Genomic DNA, 25,678 nt, shown 5'->3' with positions numbered 1-25,678 from the left:
GGATGAGTCCATGCTCAAGCCAGCAATCTCCGGGTTTCGAGTCTGGGTCCTGTGCATCCCAGTCCAATGCTCTATTCACTGTGCCACCGCCTGGTCAGGCACTGTGTTCTCTTTAGTTACTGTCTGGTCTAAATGTTAAACTTTACCTCCATAGCACTCCCAGTTTAAAGGGAATTGGTTGAAAATACAGTTGATTCTTGAACAACACGGTTTGAACTGCATGGGTACACTCACATGTGGATTTTTTTTCAATAAACATTGTAAATGTCTTTCCTCATTCTTATGATTTTAATATTTTTTTCTAGCTTACTTTATTGTAGAAATACAGCATAGCCCTGGCTGGTTGGCTCAGTGGTAGAGCGTCAGCCTGGCGTGCAGGAGTCCCGGGTTCGATTCCCGGCCAGGGCACACAGGAGAAGTGCCCATCTGCTTCTCCACTCCTCCCCCTCTCCTTCCTCTCTGTCTCTCTCTTCCCCTCCCGCAGCCAAGGCTTCATTGGAGCAAAGTTGGCCTGGGCGCTGAGGATGGCTCCATGGCCTCTGCCTCAGGTGCTAGAATGGCTCTGGTTGCAAAAGAGCAATGCCCCAGATGGGCATAGCATCGCCCCCTGGTGGGCGTGCCGGGTGGATCCTGGACGGGCACATGCAGGAGTCTGTCTGCCTCCCCGTTTCCAACTTTGGAAAAATATAAATAAATAAATAAATAAAAAGAAATACAGCATATAATATTGTTTATGTCATTGATAAGGTTTCCAGTGAACAGTAGGCTATTAGTAGTTCAAGCTTTGGGGAATCAAAAGTTATATATGTGGATTTTCAACTTCATAGCAGGGGGTGGGGGGTTGGTGTGCCCCAATCCCTGCATTGTTCAAAGGTCAACTATAATTCCAAAGTTACTCAGTTAAAGCTTTACATGCTGTGATGTAAGCAAGAATAACATAGGGGAACATTAAAAAGCTGCTGAAAATGTTTGACATTTTTAATACTGAAAAATGTTTATGCCGAAGAAATTCTGTGAACCACTTAAGATCTCAATTACGTGAAAAAGAAAATTTTCCGTGCACAGATACAAAACTGGGTGAAAAATACTCCAGCATGTTAAATAAGAGTCGTTTTGAGAGAGTGGTATTGTGGGAAATTTCTTTAATTGGTCTGTTTTCGAAGTTTTCCACAAGAAGCTCATGTGGAGGCAGCACTCCCTATGTCTGCCACATACTGTTGGCTAATGTTTCAGAACCTTTCTGTCTCCCTTTGTTAAATGGCTCAGAGGCTACGCATGAGCCAAATAAGGATGTACTTCAAGTACCTACTGAGTGCTGACAGAGCAGTCAGTAAGTCTGATATTATTTTTATTGACATTTTTTTCTTTTTAAATAAAGTCTTCAGCAGAGGCTCTTGTCCCTAAGGTTTCTGGGTAGGAAATAATGTTGGGACCTTTACATACCTCACCCATTAGATTTTTCCCCCTTATCCCAGGGTACACTAAGATTCGCTAGTCCTGTCATGTGGGCAATGAACCCCCGGGCCTGTTTAGATTGGGTAACAGCTTCAAGCTCCTGAAAGCTGCAAAAGAGCTGGGCCCAAGCAGCGAGCACAGTGGTATGCTCTTTGCTTACAATGTAGAAGGTCGTCAAACTTTTTATAAAAACCTCCCACTTTTGCAGTGCTGGTCAACCTTATTATTATTATTATTTTTTTTTTTTCTTGAAGCTAGAAATGGGGAGAGACAGACTCCCGCATGCGCCCGACCGGGATCCACCCCGCATGCCCACAAGGGGGCGATGCTTTGCCCTTCCGGGGTGTTGCTCTGCCGTGACCAGAGCCACTCTAGCGCCTGGGGCAGAGGCCAAGGAGCCATCCCCAGCGCCCGGGCCATCTTTGCTCCAATGGAGCCTCGGCTGCGGGAGCGGAAGAGAGAGACAGAGAGGAAGGAGAGGGGGAGGGGTGAAGAAGCAGATGGGCGCTTCTCCTGTGTGCCCTGGCCGGGAATCGAACCCGGGACCCCTGCACGCCAGGCCAACGCTCTACCGCTGAGCCAACCGGCCAGGGCCCAAAACAAAGTTATTTAAGGACATGCTATATCTCAAACTTTTACTTCTCCCAGGGGGCCTCTCAGGATAAGATCCTTTCCTTGTGATTATCACCCCCTCAGCAATATTATATGTTGGTTTCTGTTTGCAACATATGATCATCTATACTCCACAGTTTTCCTAATTCATTCTTATGCACCTCATCTATTTGCAGTCTGTCTACTACAATTCATCAATAAAACATGTTATAAAATATTTATTAGGTGCTTACTCTGCTAAATGCCATGGAAAATCAAAGAAAAGGCTGTAACAGAAAAAGCTCTGGATCAGACAAAGTAGTCCTTGGTTCATTTTAGTTCTGATTCTACCTCACTTGGCCAAGTTACTTACCCTCTTTAGGTCTCAGTTTCCTTATCTGTACATTGCGGATAATAATATTAGTGTATCTACTTCTTAGGGTTGCTGAAAGGATTAAATTAAAAGGATTAAATAAAAGTTACCCTTCTTATACCTCAATTTAGTCATTATGACACTGTAAAGTTAGCATTAAATGGGATGTTAAAGAAGCACCTGGACGCAAATAGCGCTGACTATATTGTCCTTAAGCAGCTAAAAATCCAGTTAGGGAAACAACAGAGATATAGGTGGGAAGATTAGGAAACAAGAGGTTGGTGATAATCAAGATCATGCAAAACACAAAAGAAAAACATGTTGACTGCGTACCCACTATCGGCCAAGCTAAGTGATTTCCCCTAATAAGAAAAGCAACCCTGTGAAATGATTTAGTATCTCCCATAGGACAGGTTAGACCACTAGTAAGAGTTAGAGCCAAGATTTTAACATGAAGAGACAGGACTCAGATTCTCCTTTATTTCAATATTTCCAAGAGATCTGCTCGAAATCAGTCTTTTCAGGATAAGGCCAACTTCACTGGGAAGTGTGAAAGAGCAAGAGAATCCAAGGAGTATTGTCCAAAAGTGAAACGCCATAAACGCCCATTGCTGACTGAGCCCAAAAGGATTCTATTTGGTAGGAATAGCTGGGTAGCCAGATTTAATTACCATCACCACCACCTAGGTGCGGGCTATTATCAATCTCACCTTCACAGGGAGAAAATGAAATGTAGAGAGGGAACAGGACTTGTCACAGGTCACTATGCTCCTGAATTTGAACTCAGGTCTGACTCCAAAGCAATTATTTATTTGTAAGTGAAACACACAAGACCCAGAGAGTACCCCAGCCACAGGCTGGCAAAGAAAAGCTGAGACTGCAAGGCTGCCATGGAGCTAAGTTACAGTCAAATTTCGAACCGGTATCATTAACTCCAGCTGCCTCTGATAACAGCGGAGTGTCTGGAACAGTACTAAAAGTTGCATTATACAACATCCCCTGTGAAACGAGCTACACCATTTCACAGAGGAGGAAACTGAGGCTCAGATAGGTGACAAAAGGTTACATTGCGAGAAAACAGGATTCCAACAACGGTATCAGTGACTCCTAAGATCCTCGGCAACAAAAACTACAGTAAGAAATCTTTTTCACCCAGCGTTAAAACGTTTATAAAGGCCCCAGCAACGAAAAGAGATGGTAAAGGCTAAGAGAGGCCACCCTGAAGCGCCAAGGCAAGCCTCTAGCACCTGCCCCTCGGACCAGGTGATGCAGGGACCCGGCCCCAGGGCCACCTCCCTTAAAGTCCCGGCCCCACCACCGGGTGAACCCACAATCCTGTTCCCACTCGCTACCCGCAGGCCATAGACCTTTATCCGCTCGAAGCCCCCGCGCTCGGGATCGGAGCCGCGCAGGTACTGTCGCCTCAGCCCAAAACCCCTGAGCTATGCCGGACCCGGGGCAGCGGCCGAGACTCCACCGCCATCTTGCCCCGGGATGTTCTTTCTCAAAGCTCCGGCGGGAAACAACGATCCATTTCTTGTCAATGACAGTTCCGTAGAGCTTCTCCGCCCCGGGAACGACAACCTCCGTGAATCTTTTCCTCCTCTCTGGAAGCTGAAAAAACCGAGCATTCAGAAGCGGGATAAATGCCTGATCCATCAGAGAGGAGGTGCGACCCAATCCAACCCGGCATGCTGAAGGAACGTGGCCAATGTTTAGGAGTACAACGGATCCTTTAGGAAGGCGCCCTCCGCGGAGCGGAAGGGCGGTACAGACAGCGGAAGTTTCCTCTTGGCCCCGCCTCCGCCCCTGGCTTAAGCAAGCTGGGTGTTTCCTGCCTCTTTCAGTCCGGGTTGGGAGACTCCGGCGTCCTCCGACTTTTCATGGTAAGGAGGGCGGTGCCCACCGACTGGGGACTCCGGGCGGCGGAGAGCACGGGGCAGACCCAGAGTAGAGAAGGAAGGGGTCTATAGGAGGGGGTGCGGTAGGGAGTGTCGCAATAGGGAAGAGGCATTTGGGGGATAGGATGGGGGCGAGGCTGGAGGTGGGGGAAGGGCATTGAGTGGAGAATTTGGGGAGGGGGTCCCTGGGTGTTGGGAATCCAGGAAAGGGCATTTGGGCTTGGGAAGTAGATTTGTGTTTGGGGCGTATGGGTGGGTGGTGTCTGAATCGAATGCTTGTTTGAAATGGGAATTGGTGATTGTGAAGAGAACAAAGGGCTGTCATTGAAGACGGGCATTTGGGGTGGAAAATTAGGGTTTGGAGAGCTGTGTGGGAGAATAGATAGGTTATGAGAGGGTGAAGTGGGATTCCTTGGGTTGGAGAGTTTTGGGTTTTTGGAAGTTGTAATTGGAGTCGCTGGGTTCTGGGAAAGTGGAGAAGGGACTTCTATTCTAGGTGTGTCTGAGCACACAGGCGAATGTAGGAGAGGATTAGAGGTAGCCGGCCGGCAGGTGCTTGGAACTTCCCGGAAGGATGCAGGGGCCTGAGGCCAGGGTACCTTCGCCACGGAGTCCAGCGCCTTAACTGGTGCTTGGGTACCTGTCTAGTCACTTCCGTTGAGTCCCGAGGTACCCACACCTGAGGAGCTGGAGATGTCTCACGTGCAGTCTCCTAGCTGTGGGAAGTTTCTGTGTGCTTGGGTTCCTTCAGGAGTCTGTTGCTTGAATAGCTCTTTGTCCCTGAACAGGGATGAGCAAAGTTCACCCTAGATCCTCATTTTACTTGTTTGCCAGTATCTCTTCCCTGGGAAGTGCAGTCTTTTAAGGAAGTCCTGAGGACACTGCTAAAGAAAAATGAGTCAACCTGTATCTTAGTTTGATCTGCACCATTTTGTGTACAATAAAGACCACCTGAGTGGAAGAAGGCATTAAACCAGTAGTTCTCAAACAGTGGTTCCCAGACCAGCAGCCTTAGCTGGAACTTGTTAGAAATGGCCAAATTTTCAGGTCCTACCACAGACTATTGAATCTGCCTGGGGTGGGGCCTCGCAATCTGTTTTAACCAGCCCTGTGGGGGATTAGAGCAATGATTTCTTGTTTGGGGCTTTATAATGAAAAGGACATCAGAAGACCTTAATAGCTCTTATTCTTAATTTTTTGCTTTTAAAAAATGGTATTGATGACAACATTTTACTCACTGAACTGGTGAGAGAAATAGGCCACTAGTTTGTGTACGAAACACAGGAAAAGAGTGTAATTGGCCCAATGCTTGGAAATAGCAGCAGCTGTCCTATAGGTTTTGGATGCAAAACTGTAATACACTTCTGTAGCTGATTAAATTTAGTTTGGTTGAAAGGGAACCACAGGCTTTTCTGAGTTGTAGAAATGCCCTCCATTCGAGGGGTGGGGGATGTGGTGGGGGTAGGAAGGAGTTGTATAATCAGCTTCAGGGCAGCCACTCTTAGATCTAGCTGGTTAAAAAGAAACCGCCTTGTCGCTTAGGTCTGGCCACACATTAGAATCACCCGAAGAGTTTTTGAACTCTGGTTTCTGAGCTGCCATGCTCCTCCTTTCCCCTCCCCAAATTTGATTACTTGTTCTGAGGCCTGAAGGGGGTGCTTAAAAAAGAATTTCCATTTTGGAGCAAAATTTCTTAACTAACTCTACCCTCCCCCAATAAAAAACCCACAACTGTAAACCTTCTCCTCTCCACCACCAAGTTTTCAAAGTTTTTAGAAACTCTTTATTCCCATAAGCCACTTCTATTATCCCATGAACAAAGAGTTTCCTGGAGCCTCTCCTAGTGTTGAGGTGAGCGACCTTTGGGAGAGTGGGCTCCGGAAAGGCTCAGAGCTTTCTTTGTCTAGTCTGGAGTCTCCATCTAGATCAGGATGGTTTCTGCCTTTATCTCTTAGTAATTCAGTCGCATGTCAATAGAGCTGGGACCAGCCTCCAAAGAGAAGGTAATCTGAGACTTTGGGAGCATTCCCAAACAGTCATCCTTTGAGTGTTTCACATTTGAGTATTTGCCCTGAGCCAGGGACCGTGCAGAGGGCATCCTTCATAGCAGACCCGGGAGGCAGGCCCCGCTGTTGTCCCCACCTGAAAGACTTAAAGACCAGACTAAACTCAGACAGATGACTCACCCAGGTTCCCACAGCTGGTAAATGGCAAGGCTGGGGACTTAAGTTCAGGTCTGCTTCCAAACCCAAGCCCACAGCCACACTTTGCTTCTCATCTTTTCAGAGCTTTTTCGTACTTTCTGAAGCAGCAGCTATGGCCCTCCTTTCTCAATTTATATGTCATAGCTCTATACATAGTAAGCATGACCATGGATAAAATCATGGGCTCAAGGCCAGGCAGGACTGGCCCACGTCCTTCCATGCCTCCCGTCACCAAGCCACCTCCATCACCAACTCACTTTGGGGAGTGTCTGAGCTGTGGGTCGCTTTCTCGGTGATATGCGCAGATTCAGGAAAGATTCTGCCCACTCTTGGGCATCTTCTCCAGCTAGTCTACCTATTCAAGAAATGTTTTCTTTGAGTACACTTGTGCCAGGTACTGGTCTCCTTTCCTGCGCCAGCTTAAATCTGGACACAGCGTTCATTTCTCTCATATGTATGTGAGAGCTGGCAGTGTTGCCACAGAAACTGTTATCAGATCCTGCTGTTTGGAGCAGCGCTAGTACAGGAAGTTTCTAATTTTGCAATAACTTGCTTCCAAGAGTTTTCATATAGTTTTTTAGTCTTCAGGAACACTTTTCTTCTATAGGAAGTATTAGGAGTGGTAGTCGGGATCCTACTCACCTTCAGAAAAGCTTATTTCATCTGTAATTCAGCTGAGAGGTGGCACGTCTAGCTGTTCAGTGTGCATGGCAATAAGGAAAGAGCCCTGGACAGTGCTCCAGGCCACAGCCTGTGTTTGCTTTCATGGGTAGTGGGCAGAAAGGAAGTCCTCCTAACCCGGGAGTTTGTGGCAAAGTTGTCTCTCTAGGGTCAGCAGATGAGGTCAGTGTATGAGGCCATCTGGGTGGAGTTTAGGGCAGATTGGGGAATACATGCCCTTCCCAGGGGGCAGTCAATACTCAAATTCCTATCAGTTGTTGCCCCGCTGGCCAAGTTGGCTTCTGATTTTAAGAGAAGCCAGAAATCCATACTTTTTCTGTGAACTCTCCTGAGCTGTCATGTCAGTGTTGCGAGTAAAGTTTGTTTTAAATGCAGTAGACACTTGGTCTAAGCAAAGTTTATCTGGAGGCCAGATGCAGCCCAGTGGCTTTAAGAAGTAAACCAAGCCTGGTGCCATGACCCTGGTGACCGTGTGTCTTCTCCCTGGCAGGAAGAGATGTCAGGAGAAAGTGTGGTGAGCTCAGCGGTGCCAGCGGCTGCTACCCGCACCACTTCCTTCAAGGGCACGAGCCCTAGCTCCAAGTATGTGAAACTGAATGTGGGCGGCGCCCTCTACTACACCACCATGCAGACGCTGACCAAGCAGGACACCATGCTGAAAGCCATGTTCAGTGGGCGTATGGAGGTGCTCACCGACAGTGAAGGTAAGCCCACCTTCAAGGCATTGGGAACATGCTATGGTCGAGTGCTCAGAAGGCCACCGTAAAATGCACAGTTGTCCACATAGCTGCAGATCTCCTGTTGTGCTCAGTGTTATCATGGTGTGTAGGGAGACTGGATCTAGTCTGGGCTGTGTGGTCAGGAGGGCTTCGTGGAAGAAGTGACATTTAAGCTGAGACCTGAAAGTGAGTAGGGGACAGCTGGACAGACAGGGACTCACAGTCTTGAGTTAGTTGTTGATTTGCTGTGTGAACTCACTGATTTGCTGTGTGACTTTGAGAAAGGCACTCTCCCGTGCCAGGCCTCAGCTCTGTAAAATGGAAGGTGGACTAGCTACCCTGTTTGGTTGGTTCCCTTCCTGTTCTTGCAGTGATGAATCTCAGATGTTAGAGTATAACGCAAGTGTGAGTCATAAGCATTTTCTTCGGTCACTTGTCCTCCTAGGATGGGGTCCTGACAAAGACCCAAAGACCTGGAATTGAGTCACAGCTCCCTGTTTCGTAGCTGGCGGGGCGGTCCTAATCAAGTTGTGTAACTTGTTGAGATCTCATTTTCCCCATCTGGTGAAATGGGCACAGTGATGCCCACCTCGTAGGGCAATGAAGACGTACTAAGTATTCAATCTATGTATATTCATTACTTTTGTTTTAGCTTGTGGAAAGTCATGTTACTAAAAGGCAAAGGATTGTTTAAAGTCATCTTACCATAACTACTTCCTACCCACCTGGAACAAAGAGCACCTGACAAAGCAGGAACATCCTTACCTGTCTGGGTTCAGGGGGCAGGTCCAAGGAGGTTTACAGATGGCCCTGTCCTACGTTCCTCGGGCCTGAGATTGCTTGAGACCAGGCCAGACCACAGCCCGGCTTCCCTGGTCCTGAGGCGGGCCTCTGTGCTGGTGCCCCTTCCTTCCTTCCTGACCGTGGTTCCTGACAAGGTGGGCGTGTTTTGACACAGAGGGTGGGATTGGGGGTTCTAAGCCTGGTGTACACAGTACATTCTGCGATCCGAAGGGGCTGAAGCGTGGGCTGTCACTGTGGAGTGCCACCCTCTACGTCCTGGAGAAGGCCCGGCTGCAGGCTGCGGTTCTGCTTCCCTGGGCGTCCTGAGAACTTGGCTTTCCAGAACTGCCCCCATCTTCGGGAAAAAAACCCCAAAACGAGTTCTTCATGAGTGGGAGGATCTCCCTGGCCATGCCACACCCAGCATTGCCCAGAGTGTTTTTAGAAATCAAGACAATGGCACCCAGCTGCAGGAGGAAGCAGACCTTATCTGAGAACCCAGGATTGTTGTGGCTTTTCTTCCGCCCTTCTCGGTCCCCGGTCCCTGGTCTCCGGCAGGGCGCAGGAAAAGCTGAGTCGCTTCAAAAGCAAAGAGGAAGCCTCGGCTTCTTGAAAGCCTTTGCCTTAGTGGCCTAACACTTGTCCCAAAAGAGCAGCCCTTGAGCTCCCCGTCCCCGAGGTGCAAGGTGCATGGCAGGGGTACAGGGTGCTGGACAATGTCCTTGCCCCTTGCTTCCTGGGGACCCAGCACCTCCGGGCGGACGGTGCTGCCGCTGACACTCCAGACCTCAGCTGTGTTCATTTCACTCCAGAGCCAGCTGCTCCATGCCCTCAGGAGTAGCTCACAATGTGGCATTTTAGGGGTGTTACCACACTGATGCCTCACCTTAACCCTTTGAGGAGTGGGTGCCATATGGTTACGATTTGATAAGTGAGAGGCCCACTCTCATGTTAACCCAGGACTTATGGCTCTCATCATCTGCTCTCTGTGGTTTGATGGAGTCCCAGCCCCCATCCAGGTCGCTGTAGTGTGGCAGCCTTGGGGCTCAACCAGTGGCTTCATGCTGAAGCCCTTTGGGTATTGAGTGAGGGCCTGGCCGACACTCAATTCTAGTCCCCCAGCCTGTGCTGTGCCTGGCATGGTGTCCCATTGGCAATCTGGTCCCCCAGCTTGCACTGTGCCTGGCATGGTGTCCCGTTGGCAATCTGGTCCCCCAGCCTGCGCTGTGCCCGGCACGGTGTCCCATTGGCGATCTGGTCACCCAGCCTGCGCTGTGCCCGGCACGGTGCCCCATTGGCAATCTGGTCCCCCAGCCTGCGCTGTGCCCGGCATGGCATCCTGTTGGCGAGTCTACAGCACAGCCTGACCTGTTGCTTTGAGAACCCTGTTGGGTCCATAGATTGGCAAGATTCTTGCACAATGCTGGGAGAAGCAGGTCTTAGCAGCATGGAAGGGAGAATGGGTCACCTTGGCCTTGAGGAATGAGTGAGCTGCAGTCCCACAGCATCCCCATAGGGGTGGCTTTCTTGAGAAGCCAAGGACACTGTGGCAGTGAGCGGGCCTTTGCGAGACTCCTTCACAGAAGGAGTCAGTTCTTACAGTTCTAGAATTTTTACCTGAGCCCTTAACATTGCCATTCTTTTACACAGTTGCCTGTGTCATCCTTGTTGCTTAGTGCAGTACTTCCCCCCCTAAAGTGGTTTCTGGGCTCTTGCTATGTTTCTGGAATGAGGGAGTATGTTTCTGGAAAGAAGAGAGTCATTCATGTTCTGTACACACATTCCCTAGAAAAGTAGTAGGGACATTAGGGTAATAAGAGAAAACTGCAGTACCTGGGGGGTTTCCCCTGAAATCTTCCAGCCTCCTACCTTTTGTAAAATTCTGAAATACATTGAGAGCTTTGAAATTGTGGGTACTGTAACAAACTGCCCTGTGCCCTGCTCAGGCAAGGAATAAAACGTTCCCTGGACTCATGGATCCTCTCTTCACCTTTTCTGTTTGCCACTCTTCTTTCCAGAGGTAACCACTGGCCCAACTTCGAGGTCTCTGGTAGATTTCAACGTTGGTGGCACAGTGAGTCACCCTCAAAGCTAAATCCTGATGCCTCGGTATTCCCTCAGAGAGCCATATGAACTTGGGCAGGGTGTAGTGGGGCCCTCGGACTTCTAAGAGCTCTCTGGGGGTTCTCATGTGTAGCCAGGGCTGAGAACCACTATGTGGATCTTTCCACCATTTACTTTTACTGCAACTGTTGCTGTCCCTAAACAATGTATCATTGGTGTTTTCTTTTAAATAACTATTTTGATACTTTTATTGGTTACTTTATACTTTATTTTTTAATTACAGTTTTTTGTTTGTTTATTTGTTTTTTGTTTTGTTTTTTGTATTTTTCTGAAGTTGGAAACGGGGAGGCAGTCAGACAGACTCCCGCATGCGCCCGACCGGGATCCACCTGGCACACCCACCAGGGGGTGATGCTCTGCCCATCTGGGGCGTTGCTTTGTTGCAACCAGAGCCATTCTAGCGCCTGAGGCAGAGACCATGGAGCCATCCTCAGCACCCGGGCCATCTTTGCTCCAATGGAGCCTTGGCTGTGGGAGGAGAAGAGAGAGAGAGGAAAAAGAGGAGGAGGGGTGGAGAAGCAGATGGGCACTTCTCCTGTGTGCCCTGGCCGGAAATTGAACCTGGGACTCCTGCACGCCAGGCTGACACTCTACCACTGAGCCAACCAGCCAGGGTTTTTAATTACAGTTTATAGTTAACATTATTTTGTATTAGTTTCAGATATACAGCGTAATGGTTAGACAATCATATACAATACAAAGTGTTCCACTCAATATTTCGATTTCAAGTACCTGCCTGGCGCCACTCATAGTTATGACAGTTTTCTTGACTATTAGATTCCATATATAAGTAAAATCATATGGTGTTTGTCTTTTCCTGTCTGCACACATTTTCCATTTCTTCTTGACTCAGTCTTGGAAGAGTGTATGTTTCTAGGAATTAACCCATTTCTCCCATTGTCCAATTTGTTGGCATATAGTTATTCATAGTATTTTCTTATAATTCTTTGTATTTCTGTGGTGTCAGTCGTTACTTCTCTTTCATTTCTGATTTTATTTGGGTCCTCGCTGTTTTTCTTGATGAGTCTGGTTAAAGGTTTATCAGTCTTGTTTATTGTTTCACACATGATCTTATCCAAAAGGCTGAGAAGCGATGCTATCTTTTCAGAGAATCACCCCTTGCTTTCATATTTCCATTCTGATCTTTATTATCTTCTTCCTCCTACTCACTTTGGGCTTCATTTGTTTTCTTTTTCTGGTTCCTTTACGCATAAGGCTAGATTGTTTACTTGAGATTTTTTTTGTTTCTAGAGGTAGGCCTGTATTGCTACAAATTTCCCTCTTAGGACCACTTTCCTTGTGTCCCACAGATTTGGGGTTGTGTTTTCATTTTCATTTGTTTTAAGGTATCTTTTGATTTCTTCCTTGATCTCATTATTAAACCATTCCTGTTTAGGAACGTGTTATCTAGCTTCCATGTATTTGTATGTTTCTTGGAATTGATTTCTGTTTTCATGCCATTGTAGTCAGAGAAAATGCTTGCTGTGATTTCAGTCTTCTTAAATTTGTTGTGACTTTTTTTGTGGCCTAACATGTGGTCTGTCTTGGAAAATGTTCCATTTTCACTTGAAAAGAATATATATTCTGCTGCTTTGGGGTGAAATGCTCCGAAAATATCAGTTAAATCCATGTGATCTAATGTGTCATTTAAAATTCTTTTTTATTTTTGCTGCTCTGATTGGGTGTTTTCTGCTACTTTGTCTTCTAAATTGCTGATTTGATAACTCTGTTTCATCTAATCTGTTGTGTCCTTCTCATGTATTCTTCTTCACTTCAGATATTGTGTGCTTACTTTCTGACTTGTTCTTTTTTTATGATTTCTATGGGGTTTTTTTTTCATGCTTAATATCTGCTTGTTGAAATTTTCTGTCACTGAGTTCCTTCATTCTCCCCCTAAGTTTCTTGAGCATTCTTATAACCATTGTTTTGAACTCTGTACCTGGTAGATTGTTTGCCACCATCTCCTTTAGTTCTTTTTCTGGGGTTTTCTCCTGTTCTTTCATTGGGGTATGTTTCTTTCCTCTCTATTTGTTTCTGTGTATTTGGTAGGTATGCTATGTTTCCCAGTGTTGGTGTGTTTTTAAACATGTAAATAGTGTTACATTGTTTGTAGCCTTTTTGCTTTTGCTCTACTTAGTGTTAGGCTGGTGAGATCAAGCCATGATACATACAATAGTTCTAGGTCAAATAGTTCCCTGACCCAGAGTGTGCTATTCTTGGGATATATTGCAGTTCTTGGATTCATATTCTATTGATGGCTATTTAGATTGTTCGTATCCACAGTTAGGAATCGTTTTTGTTTGTTTGTTTTTTTACAGAGACAGAGTCAGAAAGAGGGATAGATAGGGACATACAGGAACAGAGAGAGATGAGAAGCATCAATCATCAGTTTTTCGTTGCGACACCTTAGTTGTTCATTGATTGCTTTTCTCATATGTGCCTTGACCGTGAGCCTTCAGCAGACCAAGTAACCCCTTGCTCGAGCCAGCGACCTTGGGTCCAAGCTGGTGAGCTTTTGCTCAAACCAGATGAGCCCTCGCTCAAGCTGGCGACCTTGGGGTCTCGAACCTGGGTCCTCCGCATCCCAGTCCGACGCTCTATCCACTGTGCCACTGCCTGGTCAGGTGGAATATCATTCTTGAACAGTCCCCCTGGCACGTGTGAGTTTCCTAGGCAGCCTTTGTCACACCAGGGCAGCCCCAGAAAATCATATATTTTTACTTTGGTAAATGAAGGGCCTCTGAACTCCCCAGACCCTACCCAGCTGCCCCAGGGGCTGCAGCATAAAGATCTTATACACCTGGGAGCTCTGTCTTAGAGTTTATTCCCAAGAGAGGAACTGGGGATAGCACCTTCAGTTCAATTAGATATTAACAGTTGTGTCAAGTTCCATTCCCCACAGAGGTCTGAATTTTTGCCGTCACTGGGCAATGTCAAACCTTTTTATTCTTGCCAATTTGATGGTTATGATATGGTACTCTGTTGTTTTAATTAACATTTCCTAATTTCTAGTGGGTTGAGCATCTTTTTATTTATTTGTATTTCACTGCCCGATTACATCTTACTTACACAATTTCCCATTTCCCTTTTTGCTCTGTAGAAAGAAGTGTGTATTTTAGATTTTAATCTTTTATGGTTTTATGTCGTAAATATAAACAACGTAAGTCTGACTTGCTAGCTTTCTGTTGTTGTAGATTTTTTAATGGTATCTTTTGGTGCCTCAGTTTTTACGTTGTTTTTTCTCCCCCCCGCTTTGGTCTCCTGTCTGCCATGGTGGCATTCAACCAGGGAATTGGATCCCCGGAGGACATTTGGCATTGTCCAGAGACATTTCTGGTTGTCACAGTTTGGGAGTAGAAGTGCTGCTGGCCTCTAGTGTGGGCCAGGGATGTTGGTGAATCCCCTAATACGCGCAGGACAGTTTATTCATAGTCAAGAATTGTCCAGCCCACAGTGTCAGTAGTGCTGAGGCTTGGAAATCCTGCCCTAGGGATTCTGATTTGGGAATGAGGCAGCTTCCTGGAATCTGAATTTGTGACAAGTGCCTCAGGTGACTTATGATCAGGCATGTTTGGGAACCACAAAAATATGGCCTATAGACACCTTAGTAAGGAGAGGAGAGCTCAGTAGAAGCTCCTGTATGAAGGGGGAGGGAAAGGAAAGAGGACTACATAGTATGCTGGTGGGGCCACAAGAGGGCCAGCCCAGTGGCCCAGGCCCTCTGACCCTGAGAGAAGCCTGCCAGGTCCCCCGAAAGCCACACGCTCCCTCCAGGGGGCAGAACATGCCCCCTCTGGCTGCTGCTGCTGCTTTGTCCTCAAGTAGTGATGATGAAACGTGCAAAGGGCTTACCGTCAGAGACCTATTTTAAGTGCTGCCAATAGACTCAGCCTTGTGCCATGTGGTTCCCGTGCATACTGCCCTTGTACCTCTGTGCCAGCCCCGCCAGGCACCGTTCCAGAAGAGGAAGCTGCTGGAGTGGGAGGTTAAGTGAAACACGTCATCCAGCAAGTACGCAGAGCTGGGTTTCCATCGCCGGCCCACGCTCTTACCCCTGTGCTGTGCCGCTCCTCCCACACCGTCCCAGAGCCTCTGGTCTGCACCTGGCCTGTTCTCTCCAGCCTTGTCCAAGGGACTGCCGGACCCCGACTGCCCCGACCTGTCCAGCTTTCCGTGGCCCGAATGCTCGGTGGCCGCAGGAAAGACGCCCTGTGGGCTTGCACTCCATTTGCTTTTCTACCTGCCAGGCTGTTTCAAAGGGAGAGATTCCTGCTTTGAAAGCAACTAAAACTCTTTCAAGTAAGAATGCTAATTGAAACCTCATGGAGATTGCGCCTGGCTTCTTTGCCCTTATTTGTCCAAAGTATGATTCCTTCGCCACAAGCATTTCCTGACGACATTCTTGAGCTTGAGCCCAGTGTCATGGTCCGCCTGTTTATGGAAACTGTGACAGTCTGGAGTAATTGAAATCACTTGAGTAATTGATTTCAGGGGCCTCGCTCTCTGCAGGCAGCTGAGTTGTCCATGCGTCAAAGACGCAGTGCTGACGGATTCCTCCCCGAGCCGCTGGGTGGAAGATAGTGACCATTTCTTTAAAGACTGAAGTTCTGCTTGTTCTCTCAATTCCTGTGAAAGTAGTTTTCCTAAGTTTCTTCTTTATGGTCTAGTTCTGCCTCCCCAACTTGGGGGGATGCCCCGAACTTCTCTGAGCCTCTGGGTTCACTTGAGGAAATTCAGGGGATGAGCCTCGCTCAGGAGGATTGCTGGGAGGGTAACACTGTCTTCCCATGCCATGTCGGCTGTTGGAAGACAAGCACTAGATCAGGGTCATGCAGACCTAGAACAGCCTGCAGGTGTGTATGTTTACCCTATAGTTGATTAATGGCAGGGTTGTTGTTTTTTTCTGAAGTTGGAAACGGGGAGGCAGTCAGACAGACTCCCGCATGTGCCCGACCGGGATCCACCGGCATGCCCACCAGGGGGCGATGCTCTGCCCATCTGGGGCATCACTCTGTTGTAACCAGAGCCATTCTAGGGCCTGAGGCAGAGGCCATAGAGCCATCCTCAGCGCCCGGGCCAACTTTGCTCCAATGGAGCCTTGGCTGCGGGAGGGGAAGAGAGAGACAGAGAGGAAGGAGAGGGGGAGGGGTGGAGAAGCAGATGGGCGCTTCTCCTGTGTGTCCTGGCCGGGAATCGAACCTGGGACTCCTGCACACCAGGCTGACGCCCTACCACTGAGCCAACCAGCCAGGGCCTGATGGCAGGGTTTTTTAAATTCATTTACCATTCTTTTTTTTTTTCTTTTTTTTTTTTTTTGTATTTTTCCAAAGTGTGGGGGGGCAGCAGATAGACAGGCTCCCGCATGTACCTGACCAGGATCCACCTGACATACCCACCAGGGAACAATGCTTGGCCCCCTGGGGCGTTGCTCTGCTACAACCTGAGCCATTCTAGTACCTGAGGCGGAGGCCATGGAACCATCCTGTGCGCCTGGGCCAACTTTGCTCCAATGGAGCCTTGGCTGTGGGAAGGGAAGAGAGAGACAGAGAGAAAGGAGAAGGGGAGGGGTGGAGAAGCAGATGGGCTCTTCTCCTGTGTGTCTTCGCCAAGAATCAAACCCGGGAGGGACTTCCACACGCTGGGCCGATGCTCTACCACTGAGCCAACCAGCCAGGCCTAGTTTACCAATTCTTTAAAAGTCATATTTCACAAAAATCTGCATTTTGGACTCTGCTTAGATTAGAACATCAGAGGCTCATGCAACCCAGACGCACATTTCTGCCTGGCCCTCTCCCTGAGAATTTTTCAGTGCCTGGTTCCAGTCCACAGGGATTTTAAATAAAAGCAAGTTCTGGTGGCCCTGCCCTTTTTTATTTTATTTTATTTTATTTATTTATTTATTTATTTTTGTATTTTTCTGAAGATGGAAATGGGGAGGCAGACAGACTCCGGCATGCGCCCAACTGGGATCCACCCGGCATGCCCACCAGGGGGCGATGCTCTGCCCATCTGGGGCATTGCTCTGTCTCAACAAGAGCCATTTCCATTTCCCCGTGGAGAGTGAACCGTTTGAGGGCAGGGTCTTGTCACATTGATGGCTGTCGCTAGCCAATAAGTGCGAGTGTGGAAGCTAGGGATGAAATTTCCACAGTTTCCAGTGGTGGTGCCTGTATGTGTGGGCTCACCCGCAGGACATCAGGGGCCCTGGCACAAGAACCTGACACCAGATGCATCCGGGGTGTGGCTGTTTCCAGCCTTGAGGGTCTGGAGGCTGTGATGGTGCTGCTCAGGCAGGGCCTAGTCAGCCCTTTGCTGATGACTCTGTGGTCCTGCCCTCCCTGGGAGGCGGAGGGACCCAGGAGACACCCCGGTTCTCCTCAGTGCCTTCCAAGAGAGGAGCACCCACGTAATCAGCCCTTACCTTCCTCCTTCTCCCACTGCAGGCTGGATCCTCATCGACCGCTGCGGGAAGCACTTTGGTACGATACTCAACTACCTTCGTGACGGCGCCGTCCCCTTGCCCGAGAGCCGCCGGGAGATCGAGGAGCTGCTGGCAGAAGCCAAGTACTACCTGGTCCAGGGCCTGGTGGAAGAGTGCCAGGCCTCCCTGCAAGTAGGCATCACCTTTTCTTCCCATGGGGGGAGGCCCAGACCCACCTGCCCCCACCACACCCCAGCAACATGGGGCATTTCCTACCTCACTGACCTCTTGTGAGAGTTGATGGGATTTATTAATTCTGGAGCCTCTCACCTTTGGTCAGAGTGACCCCTGAGAGGCTTTTCTGTAATGTTTAGGCCACCTAACTACTTTCTGACTTCTTTCAGTCTCCATGGTGTTGGGTCAACTCACATATACATTGAATTCGAAACCCTTTAGTACTGAGCCAGGGGTTGTAATACTTCATCAGTTTTTTGGATGCATCTTGGGACTTATTCTTACCCCATGAGTTACCTTTAAGAGCCTAGCATAACCTCTGCAGACACTGACACCCCTCCATCCTCAGCTGGGTTTGGGGCAGGAACATCGGGGTCAAGTCTAATGACAGCAAAATCCCTATAAAACCAAAATGCTTCTAGACATAGCCAGTGGTCATGTATGTCAAAGTTCCAGCATGGCAGAGAATCATGAGTCCCTTTGGGTCGTCACAGGAGTTGGATCTGTATACTTGAAGCTGTTATTTGGACCTCTCCGAAGCCATGTGTCTGGCCATGCACTGGAGCAGTACCCATAATGCCTAGCTCCTCAAGGAATTGTTTCCAATAACCACCTCTACTCTGAGAGTCTGTGAACTTGCTGTACATCTAACAAAATATTGTGTAGCCTTTAGTATTTTTCTTTCATTTTTATGTTCATTAAAGTAATTCATGTACATCATTTTAAAAGTCACACACTATTGCAGGGTTCATGTCCAGAATACCACTCGAGGCCTTCACCCTGTTATCCCCCACCCCCGAGGCAGCTTCTTAATGATGGATAAAATGGCTACTCAGGCGCTCCCACAGTTTCTGCCTTTCACTTCTCATTCCTTCAGCAGGGATTTGCTTTCATATTTATTATACTGCTATTTATTGACATTTCCGTTGTCAACATTCTCTGGGATTACTATAAAAAATTTAAATTTAGCTCATGCACTCCGGCCATTTCCAACCATTAGCAAACTTACACATGTTTCTCTCCTGGTCTCCCCACGGAGGTTATCACAGTTTTGGAATAGGTATTCAAATATTACCCTAGGATGTCTATATTGTCAGCAGTTGAGCCACAGGGCATACAATGACTATTTTCTTTGTCACGTAACTTTTCAGTTTCCCAGAATGGGCAAATGCTTCATTGTTTTGTTTGCCTGTTTTTCTAAAGTACATATCTGTAATTCAGCCCTAAATTCTCAGAAAAGTTCGTCTCCTGTCTGTGGGTTCGGACACATCAGGGAATCTCTGCTTCATCTTTGTCGTGGAGACATGCCCTTTGGGTTTCCGCTCTGTGGTTTCCATTAGTCTGAGGTTAAACTTCCAAGAGGACCTCCTGCCAGTTTCTATCGCTTTCATCTCCCTGTTCTACTTTCTCTGAAGTTTTTAAAATTTTTCCTTTAGTTCTATTTTTTCAACCCTTTCATTGAAATTTTCTCCTTCTGTCATCATATTTCTAACTCCCAAGAGCCCCTCCTTGCTCTCGGAGTAACCGAGCGGGCTGCTCCTGTTTCAGGGCTGCGACGTCGGCTCACGTCCGTCTGATGATGCTCGTTACCTGAAGTTTCCTTTCTGCCGCCTTCATCTTCTGACTCCTTTTCTTACTTTTCCCCTCTTTGTTTGGTCTCATGTGTAAGAGAGGCTCTCCCATGTAATCTGATGATCCTTGGGCAGTTGAAATTTAAGAGTAAGGCTCTGAAAAGCTGTATGCGTGTGGGTGGTCCATGTTGTCCAGTAGGCTTCAGTGGCGAATGATAGCCTGACTTTCCCAGTGGGAACACCCAGTGTTGGGGCCAGAAGCCTCTTTTTAGACAGGTCAGTTCCTGGTAGAGGAATCCTCCACTCTTGCCCCGAGGGGCTAAGCCTGGCTGGCCGCCTTTTGAGATCTGAGTAGGGGGAGGAGCTGCTCGGGGTGGAGGTGGTTTAGCATTGCGTGTGTAGACTCTTAGTCCTCCTGTTTTCAGAATAGCAGCTCGGCCTGGCCCTATACAAACCACTCCAGGAAAATGACCCGTTCTTTTGCCAGGCTGGGGAAGGGTATCTATCTGGGGGCCACTCCAGTGCTTCTGCAGCCTGGCGAGCAAGCCTCTTCTTGTGCCCTGTGTCCACCAGCCTCACCCTGTACCCACCTGCCTTGAGAGCTGCTCTTTGAAAATCCCTGGGACTCTTTCCCATCTGCTGAGTTCCCCTGGGTTATCACTCAGCTGTGATCTGTTCTCCAGCCTCAAATTTGTTTATATTTTTTGTCTGCTGACCTCACTGCTTTCATCCTTTTTTTCTTATGAGCTTATACTTCTTTTTTTTATTCCTCTGCAGTCATGGCCGTGGGGTTTTAGGAGCTTTGGTGCAGTCATATTTTATCTACCATGTTTAGGGTTTATTTTTGAATGGCTCCCTGGGCTGTGGAAATGTGTCATCGTTGTTAGTATTTACTGAGCGCCTGGCATATAACAACAGCCCTGGCCAAAGAGCAGACTTATCGGAGAACTCGGCTCCTGGTCGTTCCCCCGTCCTAACTCACTGGTGGTAAGAATCCTCCTCTCTTCCCACCCATGAGTGCCCATCTGCCCTCGCCAGAGCTTGCCTTCGCCTGGCAGGCCAGCTTCAAGAACCTGGTGCTGGGCAGGCCTCCTAGGCTGAGAGCGTGTTTTGTTCCAGCAGAACAAAGATGCTTATGAGCCTTTCTGCAAAGTTCCTGTTATCACCTCATCCAAAGAAGAACAGAAACTTATAGCGACTTCAAATAAGGTATGTTGGAGGCACCCTTGTGGCATTCTTTTTGTTATCAGAGATGTTAGAGGTTCTTCTGAATAAGTTTTGAAATGAAAACTTGTGTAATTGCCTGAGAAAGACCTGAGGAGGGGTTAAGATTGGGAACCTGGCTCATCTTGTGTCCCTTGCTATTGGGTCACACCGTCTGCTCCTCAGGCCCCCTCACAGCCAGCAAGCAATGCTGTCTGCTTCCCACCTGTGGGAATCTAGTGGTTTATTGCATCTGCACTCCAACTAACCCTCTTCTTCCTTTTTTAAAACAACCCACAGCCAGCCGTGAAGTTGCTTTACAACAGAAGTAACAACAAATACTCATATACCAGGTAAGGCGTCAGCCAGAAGAGCCATGTGTACTTGCTGGAAGGCCTCCACTCACACTGGCCAGGCGGGCTCCTCTTGTTCCTTCAGATGAGGGTGGCTCTCCTGCACCTTGAGGATGCCCACGTAGAAAGAAAGAGTGATGATAGCTAGGAGCTATACTTCACCCTGTTAAAGTATATAATTCAGCAGTTTTTAGTATATTTACAAAGTTGTAAAGCCACCAGCTGAGTTTTGAACATTTTCATCCCCTCTGGAAGAAACCTATACACAACTCCCCCTTTCCCTGGCCCTAGGCAACTACTATTTTGCTTTGCTTTCTGTCTCTATGGATTTGCCTACTCTGGACATTTCCTATAAATGGAATTGTGTAGCCTGGCCTGTGGTGGCACAGTAGATAAACTGTCGACCTGGAATGTTGAGGTTGCCGGTTCAAAGCCCCAGGCTTGTCCAGTCAAGGCACATAAGAGAAGCAGGTCTGTGTTGTTCGCATTCATTCTCTAGCTGTTGCACAGCACAGCCAAGTGGCCACTCTATCACACCAGTTAGGAGCACAGAGAGTGGCCACTCTAGCACATTGGTCAAGAGCAGTGCCAAGCAATCGCTCTAGCACACTGGTCAGGAGCACAGCAGGGTGGCCACTCTAGCACACCGGTTAGGAGCACGGCCGAGCGGTCACTGTAGCACGCTGGTTAGAAGCACAGGCTGAGTGGCTAGAGCTGTCTTTTCTGGGTTTGGCTCTGCTATTTATTCATTTTTGACCTTGGGCAGTTATCTAATTTCTCCAATTCTCACTTTCCTTCTCTAAGCATTGGGGACTGGGGTGCCTTTCTCATGGGATTATTGTGAGGTTAAGATGGCAGAGTGGAGAAAATGGGCCCAAAATGTGGAGAAACAGCTAGTGGTGGCAGTTATTACCAGGTTGTGACCACCTTATCAAATGCTCTTTTGCAGCAATTCTGACGACAATATGTTGAAAAACATTGAACTGTTTGATAAGCTGTCTCTGCGCTTTAACGGAAGGGTCCTGTTCATAAAGGATGTTATTGGGGACGAAATCTGCTGCTGGTCCTTTTATGGTCAGGGCCGCAAGATTGCTGAAGTCTGTTGTACCTCCATCGTGTATGCCACTGAGAAGAAACAGACCAAGGTAAGGGCTTTGAGCGGACGGTTCTGAGCAGCTAGTCTGACATTTGTACCTATGCAGCTTCTGTCATCTTTTGGGTCCCGGTAAGGTCCAAATGTAGGTCTAGAGAATCAGAATGGCTTTCCTTTGGTGATGCTCGGCAAGCAGAGGCAGTCACATTGCGTCTGAATTCCTTCGCCATAATGTTGGTTCAAACATATCCTTAAACCTGTGTGTCGCCCGCTGCCAGCACTGTCTCCATCCCTGGTGACCCGACGCTGCCTTGGCACACCCTTGCCCTCCACACAGCACGTTCCCTCCAGCATGACCCCGTCCCGTCTGGATCATCAGAGGAACAGTGCTGTGTTCAAGACCTTGGCTTTCTAGTCATGACCTACTACTTCCATCTGTCCGTCTTCCTCCTACACACTGACCCAGAGCGGTCCTCCACCCTCACAGGGCCTGCTCGGCACTCCCTAGCGCCCACTCTTACTGGCTTCCTTCCAAGCACACGACTCCCTGACTGATCCATACTGAATCCATTCTTACATCATCTGCTCCAAACCTATATATATACTTGACCTCTCCCTCGACTCCTGTCTCTGTGCCGTTTCACAAAGCTCATCCATGCTGCGAAGTGCTGTTATGACCTGGTCCCCCGGTAGGTGAACTGTACTCCATTCGCTCTTCTGTTCACTTGCTCTCCTTGGCCTCAGATGGAGTCCCAGGGGCCTGAGTGAGCCTGAAGGTTCCTAGGTGGCGGCAGAGGTGGTAGACTGTGTGATGTTAACTTACCTCCTGTATTTTGTGGGGGCGCAGGTGGAGTTCCCAGAAGCCCGGATTTATGAGGAGACCCTGAATATTCTGCTGTATGAGGCCCAGGATGGCCGGGGACCTGACAATGCACTCCTGGAAGCCACAGGTGGGGCGGCCGGGCGCTCCCACCACCTGGACGAAGACGAGGAGCGGGAGCGGGAGCGAATTGAGCGCGTGCGGCGGATCCACATCAAGCGGCCGGACGACCGCGCCCACCTCCACCAGTGAGCAGGGAGGCAGCCCGAGCCACCCCCCCTGGCCTCCTCCTCCCTGCTCCACACTCAGATCCTGTGCAGGCTCCCAGGCACCTTCCACTCCCCCGGAGTCCAGAGATACTTTTGTAACAAGCCAGATGATTATTTTGATATTTCTCGACAAGGTGAATTGATTTTTACCCAGGTGTATGCTCCCTGTTGCTGATAAGCTGTGTCAAGGGCTCTGCTTTCTGTGAGAATCTGCAGCCTTAGAGCCAGGCTTGCTGGGTTCTCAAAGGAAAAGTATGAATGGGTATGACGTGTACGCGAGAAATTTCGTATGCAGTATTTATTTATGTGGATGTGGACGACCTATTGAGTTTCTTGGTTGGCGTTGCCTTTGTTCGGGGTTCAGTTTGACAGCTCTGAGAGGGATCCTGCTGCTGGTGGCCACCGGGGGTGTCTTCAGGCTCCATGTTGCAGCCCAGCACTCTGGCTCCGGTCCCCGTGCACTGCAGGGGGCAGTTTGCAGACATGGCTTGGCTAGATTTCCATTCTGCAACGGGATTTCATGCCAAGAGCTTACTGGTAAAGAATCACAGCTTGTAGCAGTGGAGACAGGGCCTGGGGCATTCTGTGCCTCTGAATCGTTGTTCCTGTGTCACTCTGGTTGCCTAGCTCTGTTGAGGAGGCAAGCCTGCTGCTTCCTTGGCTGGTCTGTTGTCTGGTGCTTGTTGGGGCCCCACATGTCTGGCTGAGGGCAGAGCTGTCCCTGGTCGTGAGTGCTCAGCTCTGTTCCTGGCTTTCCTGATTCCTGCCTCTCCCAGTCGCCCTCCTCATTGGCCGCTGCATTCCAGGAAGGCTGTCTGGCTGGTTAGGGCTATAGCTCACACACTGTGGGATCCAGTCCTTCCCCCTTGGCCTCCTTTCCTGTTAAGCTGGGCTTACCGCCGCAAGTAGTAGGTGCCCTGCTCTTTGCTTAGAAATTCAGTGTGGCCCCAGACTCTGTCCTCCCAGCTCGGCTCCATGGAGGACCACCACTCACCAGCAGTCTCGGGCCAGTTTGCCTGCTGTAAACGTAGCCATCGCATGGAGACCCGCTTGGTGTCTTTGCCTCTGACTACAGAGTGGCCATCAGTGAGCAGTGAGAGGACGTCCAGAGCCTTTCTATTAGTGTCCGTGTTCGTGTTGTTTAAGGGACGTGTGCGACTGTTGATGAGGATGTGTGCTCGTGGGCGCTGGTGCTCGTGCAGGATGGATATTCTTGGTTACCTACCTCCTCTGTGCCTATCAAGGGGCGGAAGTGAGTTGTGACTAATGTGGGTGGTTGAGACTAGATTAGGTAGAGTAGTTACAAGGTGATGTGCATGTGTGTAAGGTAATGGATGGGTTTTGTCCGTTTTTCAAGGGAAACGTTACTGTTTTATACCAAAGGTATTAACATGGACAGCCTCTGACTCAGTGTATTCCAAAAAACGAGTTTATATTTTGAAATGGTTTTTACAGACTTTGTACGTACTGCCCAACTTGAGATAGTTGTCTGCCTTCATTTTGTATCCAGCAGCAAAGCCTCCAATAAACCTTCAAAACAATCGTGACTGAACCCAGAAATCAAGTATTGGGTAGATGCTTTTTAAACTACTGTGTGGGAAACTTTCTTACGAGACCATTGGAGTTTTATTAAGTGCTAAGGAAGGGGGTGGGGCTTAAAGATGTTTCTACTTAGTTTCAACTTTTTTAGAAAGTTAAATTGAATGTCCGTTCAGATGTTTGCTGTAGGAATGGAAAAGCCATCAAATGTATTGTTTCTTTTTTTAAAATGTTTACAGGAAGAGTACATTTGTGGAACAGCCTGACTCATTTGGGCTTCAACACCTTATGATCCAATGTTTCTGACAGCCTACTTACTTTTCCTCCAGTTTGACACTGATAGTTTTGAGTCATTGCTTTCCTGGGCTATGACAGGTCCCTGAAACATTCCAGGTTAGTGAGCCTGCTAGCTGCACCCAGCTGTGGGCTGACAGGACGGTTTGGCTGGTCCAGTTTTTACCAAATGTATTCTATAAGAAACTCATTTTTCTTCTGCTAGGCCTAAGGCAAACAACAGTCAGTCTTGACACATAAGAATCAGCCACACAAATCACAGGCCTGAGACTTGGTAAAAGAGTAAAATTTTATTACATTACAATATTTAAAAAAAAAAAAAAGGTGGAACAGCTTTTGGTCCCTTGTCTTCAAGTTCCTTCAGATACGCCACCTGGTTGTGGTGACCAGGGCGGGGACCTGTGCACAAGACATTCCCGGCACAGCCTGGCGTGCACAGCCTCGCACGCTGCTGCCAGGACTTAGCTGATTGGTCGCTGGGCAGCAGCTCATCCGGACCCCGGTGTGAACACTCGGCCCTGACTGTGTGTGCTCTACACATCTGTGCCTCACTAACCTTTCTGTCTGTGCTATGAAAAACAGTGCTGTACGTTTTAGAAGTAGTCTCTGTGTGTTGTATGAGCATTTGTGGACATATGTAAAATAAAAGTTATATAAATGCTCTACTTCAGTCTGTTTTCTGGGTCTTTTCAGAGCACCCAGCTCAGTCACACCCCGAAGTACAGTTTTCAGCAGGAGAGCTAGGTGGGGGTCCCGCCTTCCACCTTAGTGTTGCTCAGAGGGGAGGGATGAGTCGTTTCCCTGCAGTGCTGAGAGCTAAACACCACAAGGAAGTCAGGCAGAAATGCTGCCGTGCTTCTGAAAAAGCAAAGTGAATCCTCCGCCGCCCACCGCCGGTTCCCTGTTGGGGAGGGGTGTGTGGAGACACGGCGCCACCAGGAACCTAAGGAGCCTTTCGGAAATGGTGAGGAGTCGGGTACGTTTCTAAGTTCCACCTGTTTAGAGCAAAACTCAAATTCTGCAGCTTTATGAAATTTCATTTACTTACTC

General features: G+C 48.4%; 2 protein-coding genes across 4 annotated transcripts in view; one reads left to right on the top strand and one right to left on the bottom strand.

Moving 5' to 3' along the window:
* The window catches only part of UBE3B (ubiquitin protein ligase E3B), a 51,827-nt gene extending 47,669 nt beyond the window's left edge, over nt 1–4,158 (bottom strand). Inside the window, exon 1 of one of the 2 annotated variants that reach the window (XM_066260367.1) lies at nt 3,772–4,158. The gene's annotated coding sequence lies outside the window, so the exon portion shown is untranslated. The remainder of the gene's footprint in view (nt 1–3,771) is intronic. The other variant, XM_066260366.1, reaches the window with a different exon arrangement.
* Nucleotides 4,159–4,213: 55 nt separating this feature from the next.
* KCTD10 (potassium channel tetramerization domain containing 10) lies at nt 4,214–24,894 on the top strand. 2 transcript variants are annotated; one of them, XM_066260365.1, is made up of 7 exons: nt 4,214–4,305; nt 7,696–7,909; nt 17,275–17,444; nt 20,180–20,266; nt 20,561–20,613; nt 21,563–21,758; nt 22,554–24,894. In XM_066260365.1, the coding sequence occupies exons 1-7, from the start codon at nt 4,303–4,305 to the stop codon at nt 22,776–22,778; spliced, it is 948 nt and encodes a 315-aa protein (XP_066116462.1). In that variant the 5' UTR covers nt 4,214–4,302; the 3' UTR covers nt 22,779–24,894. The 2 variants fall into 2 exon arrangements, with proteins under 2 accessions (XP_066116462.1, XP_066116461.1); XM_066260364.1 differs by having other exon boundaries at nt 20,177–20,266.
* Nucleotides 24,895–25,678: the final 784 nt, after the last annotated feature.

This window comes from Saccopteryx bilineata, chromosome 2 (genome assembly GCF_036850765.1).
Source record: "Saccopteryx bilineata isolate mSacBil1 chromosome 2, mSacBil1_pri_phased_curated, whole genome shotgun sequence".
NCBI classification, from domain to species: domain Eukaryota; kingdom Metazoa; phylum Chordata; class Mammalia; order Chiroptera; family Emballonuridae; genus Saccopteryx; species Saccopteryx bilineata.
The sequence above is the reverse complement of the archived record's forward strand: the minus strand, read 5'-3'. Positions and strand labels throughout refer to the sequence as shown.

What these genes read in the sequence shown, in the direction of transcription:
- KCTD10 (XM_066260364.1), top strand. An exon ending in GGTGCTCACCGACAGTGAAG is followed by an intron (nt 7,910 to 17,274) that starts GTAAGCCCACCT and finishes CTCCCACTGCAG; the next exon opens with GCTGGATCCTCATCGACCGC. An exon ending in AGTGCCAGGCCTCCCTGCAA is followed by an intron (nt 17,445 to 20,176) that starts GTAGGCATCACC and finishes GTTTTGTTCCAG; the next exon opens with CAGAACAAAGATGCTTATGA.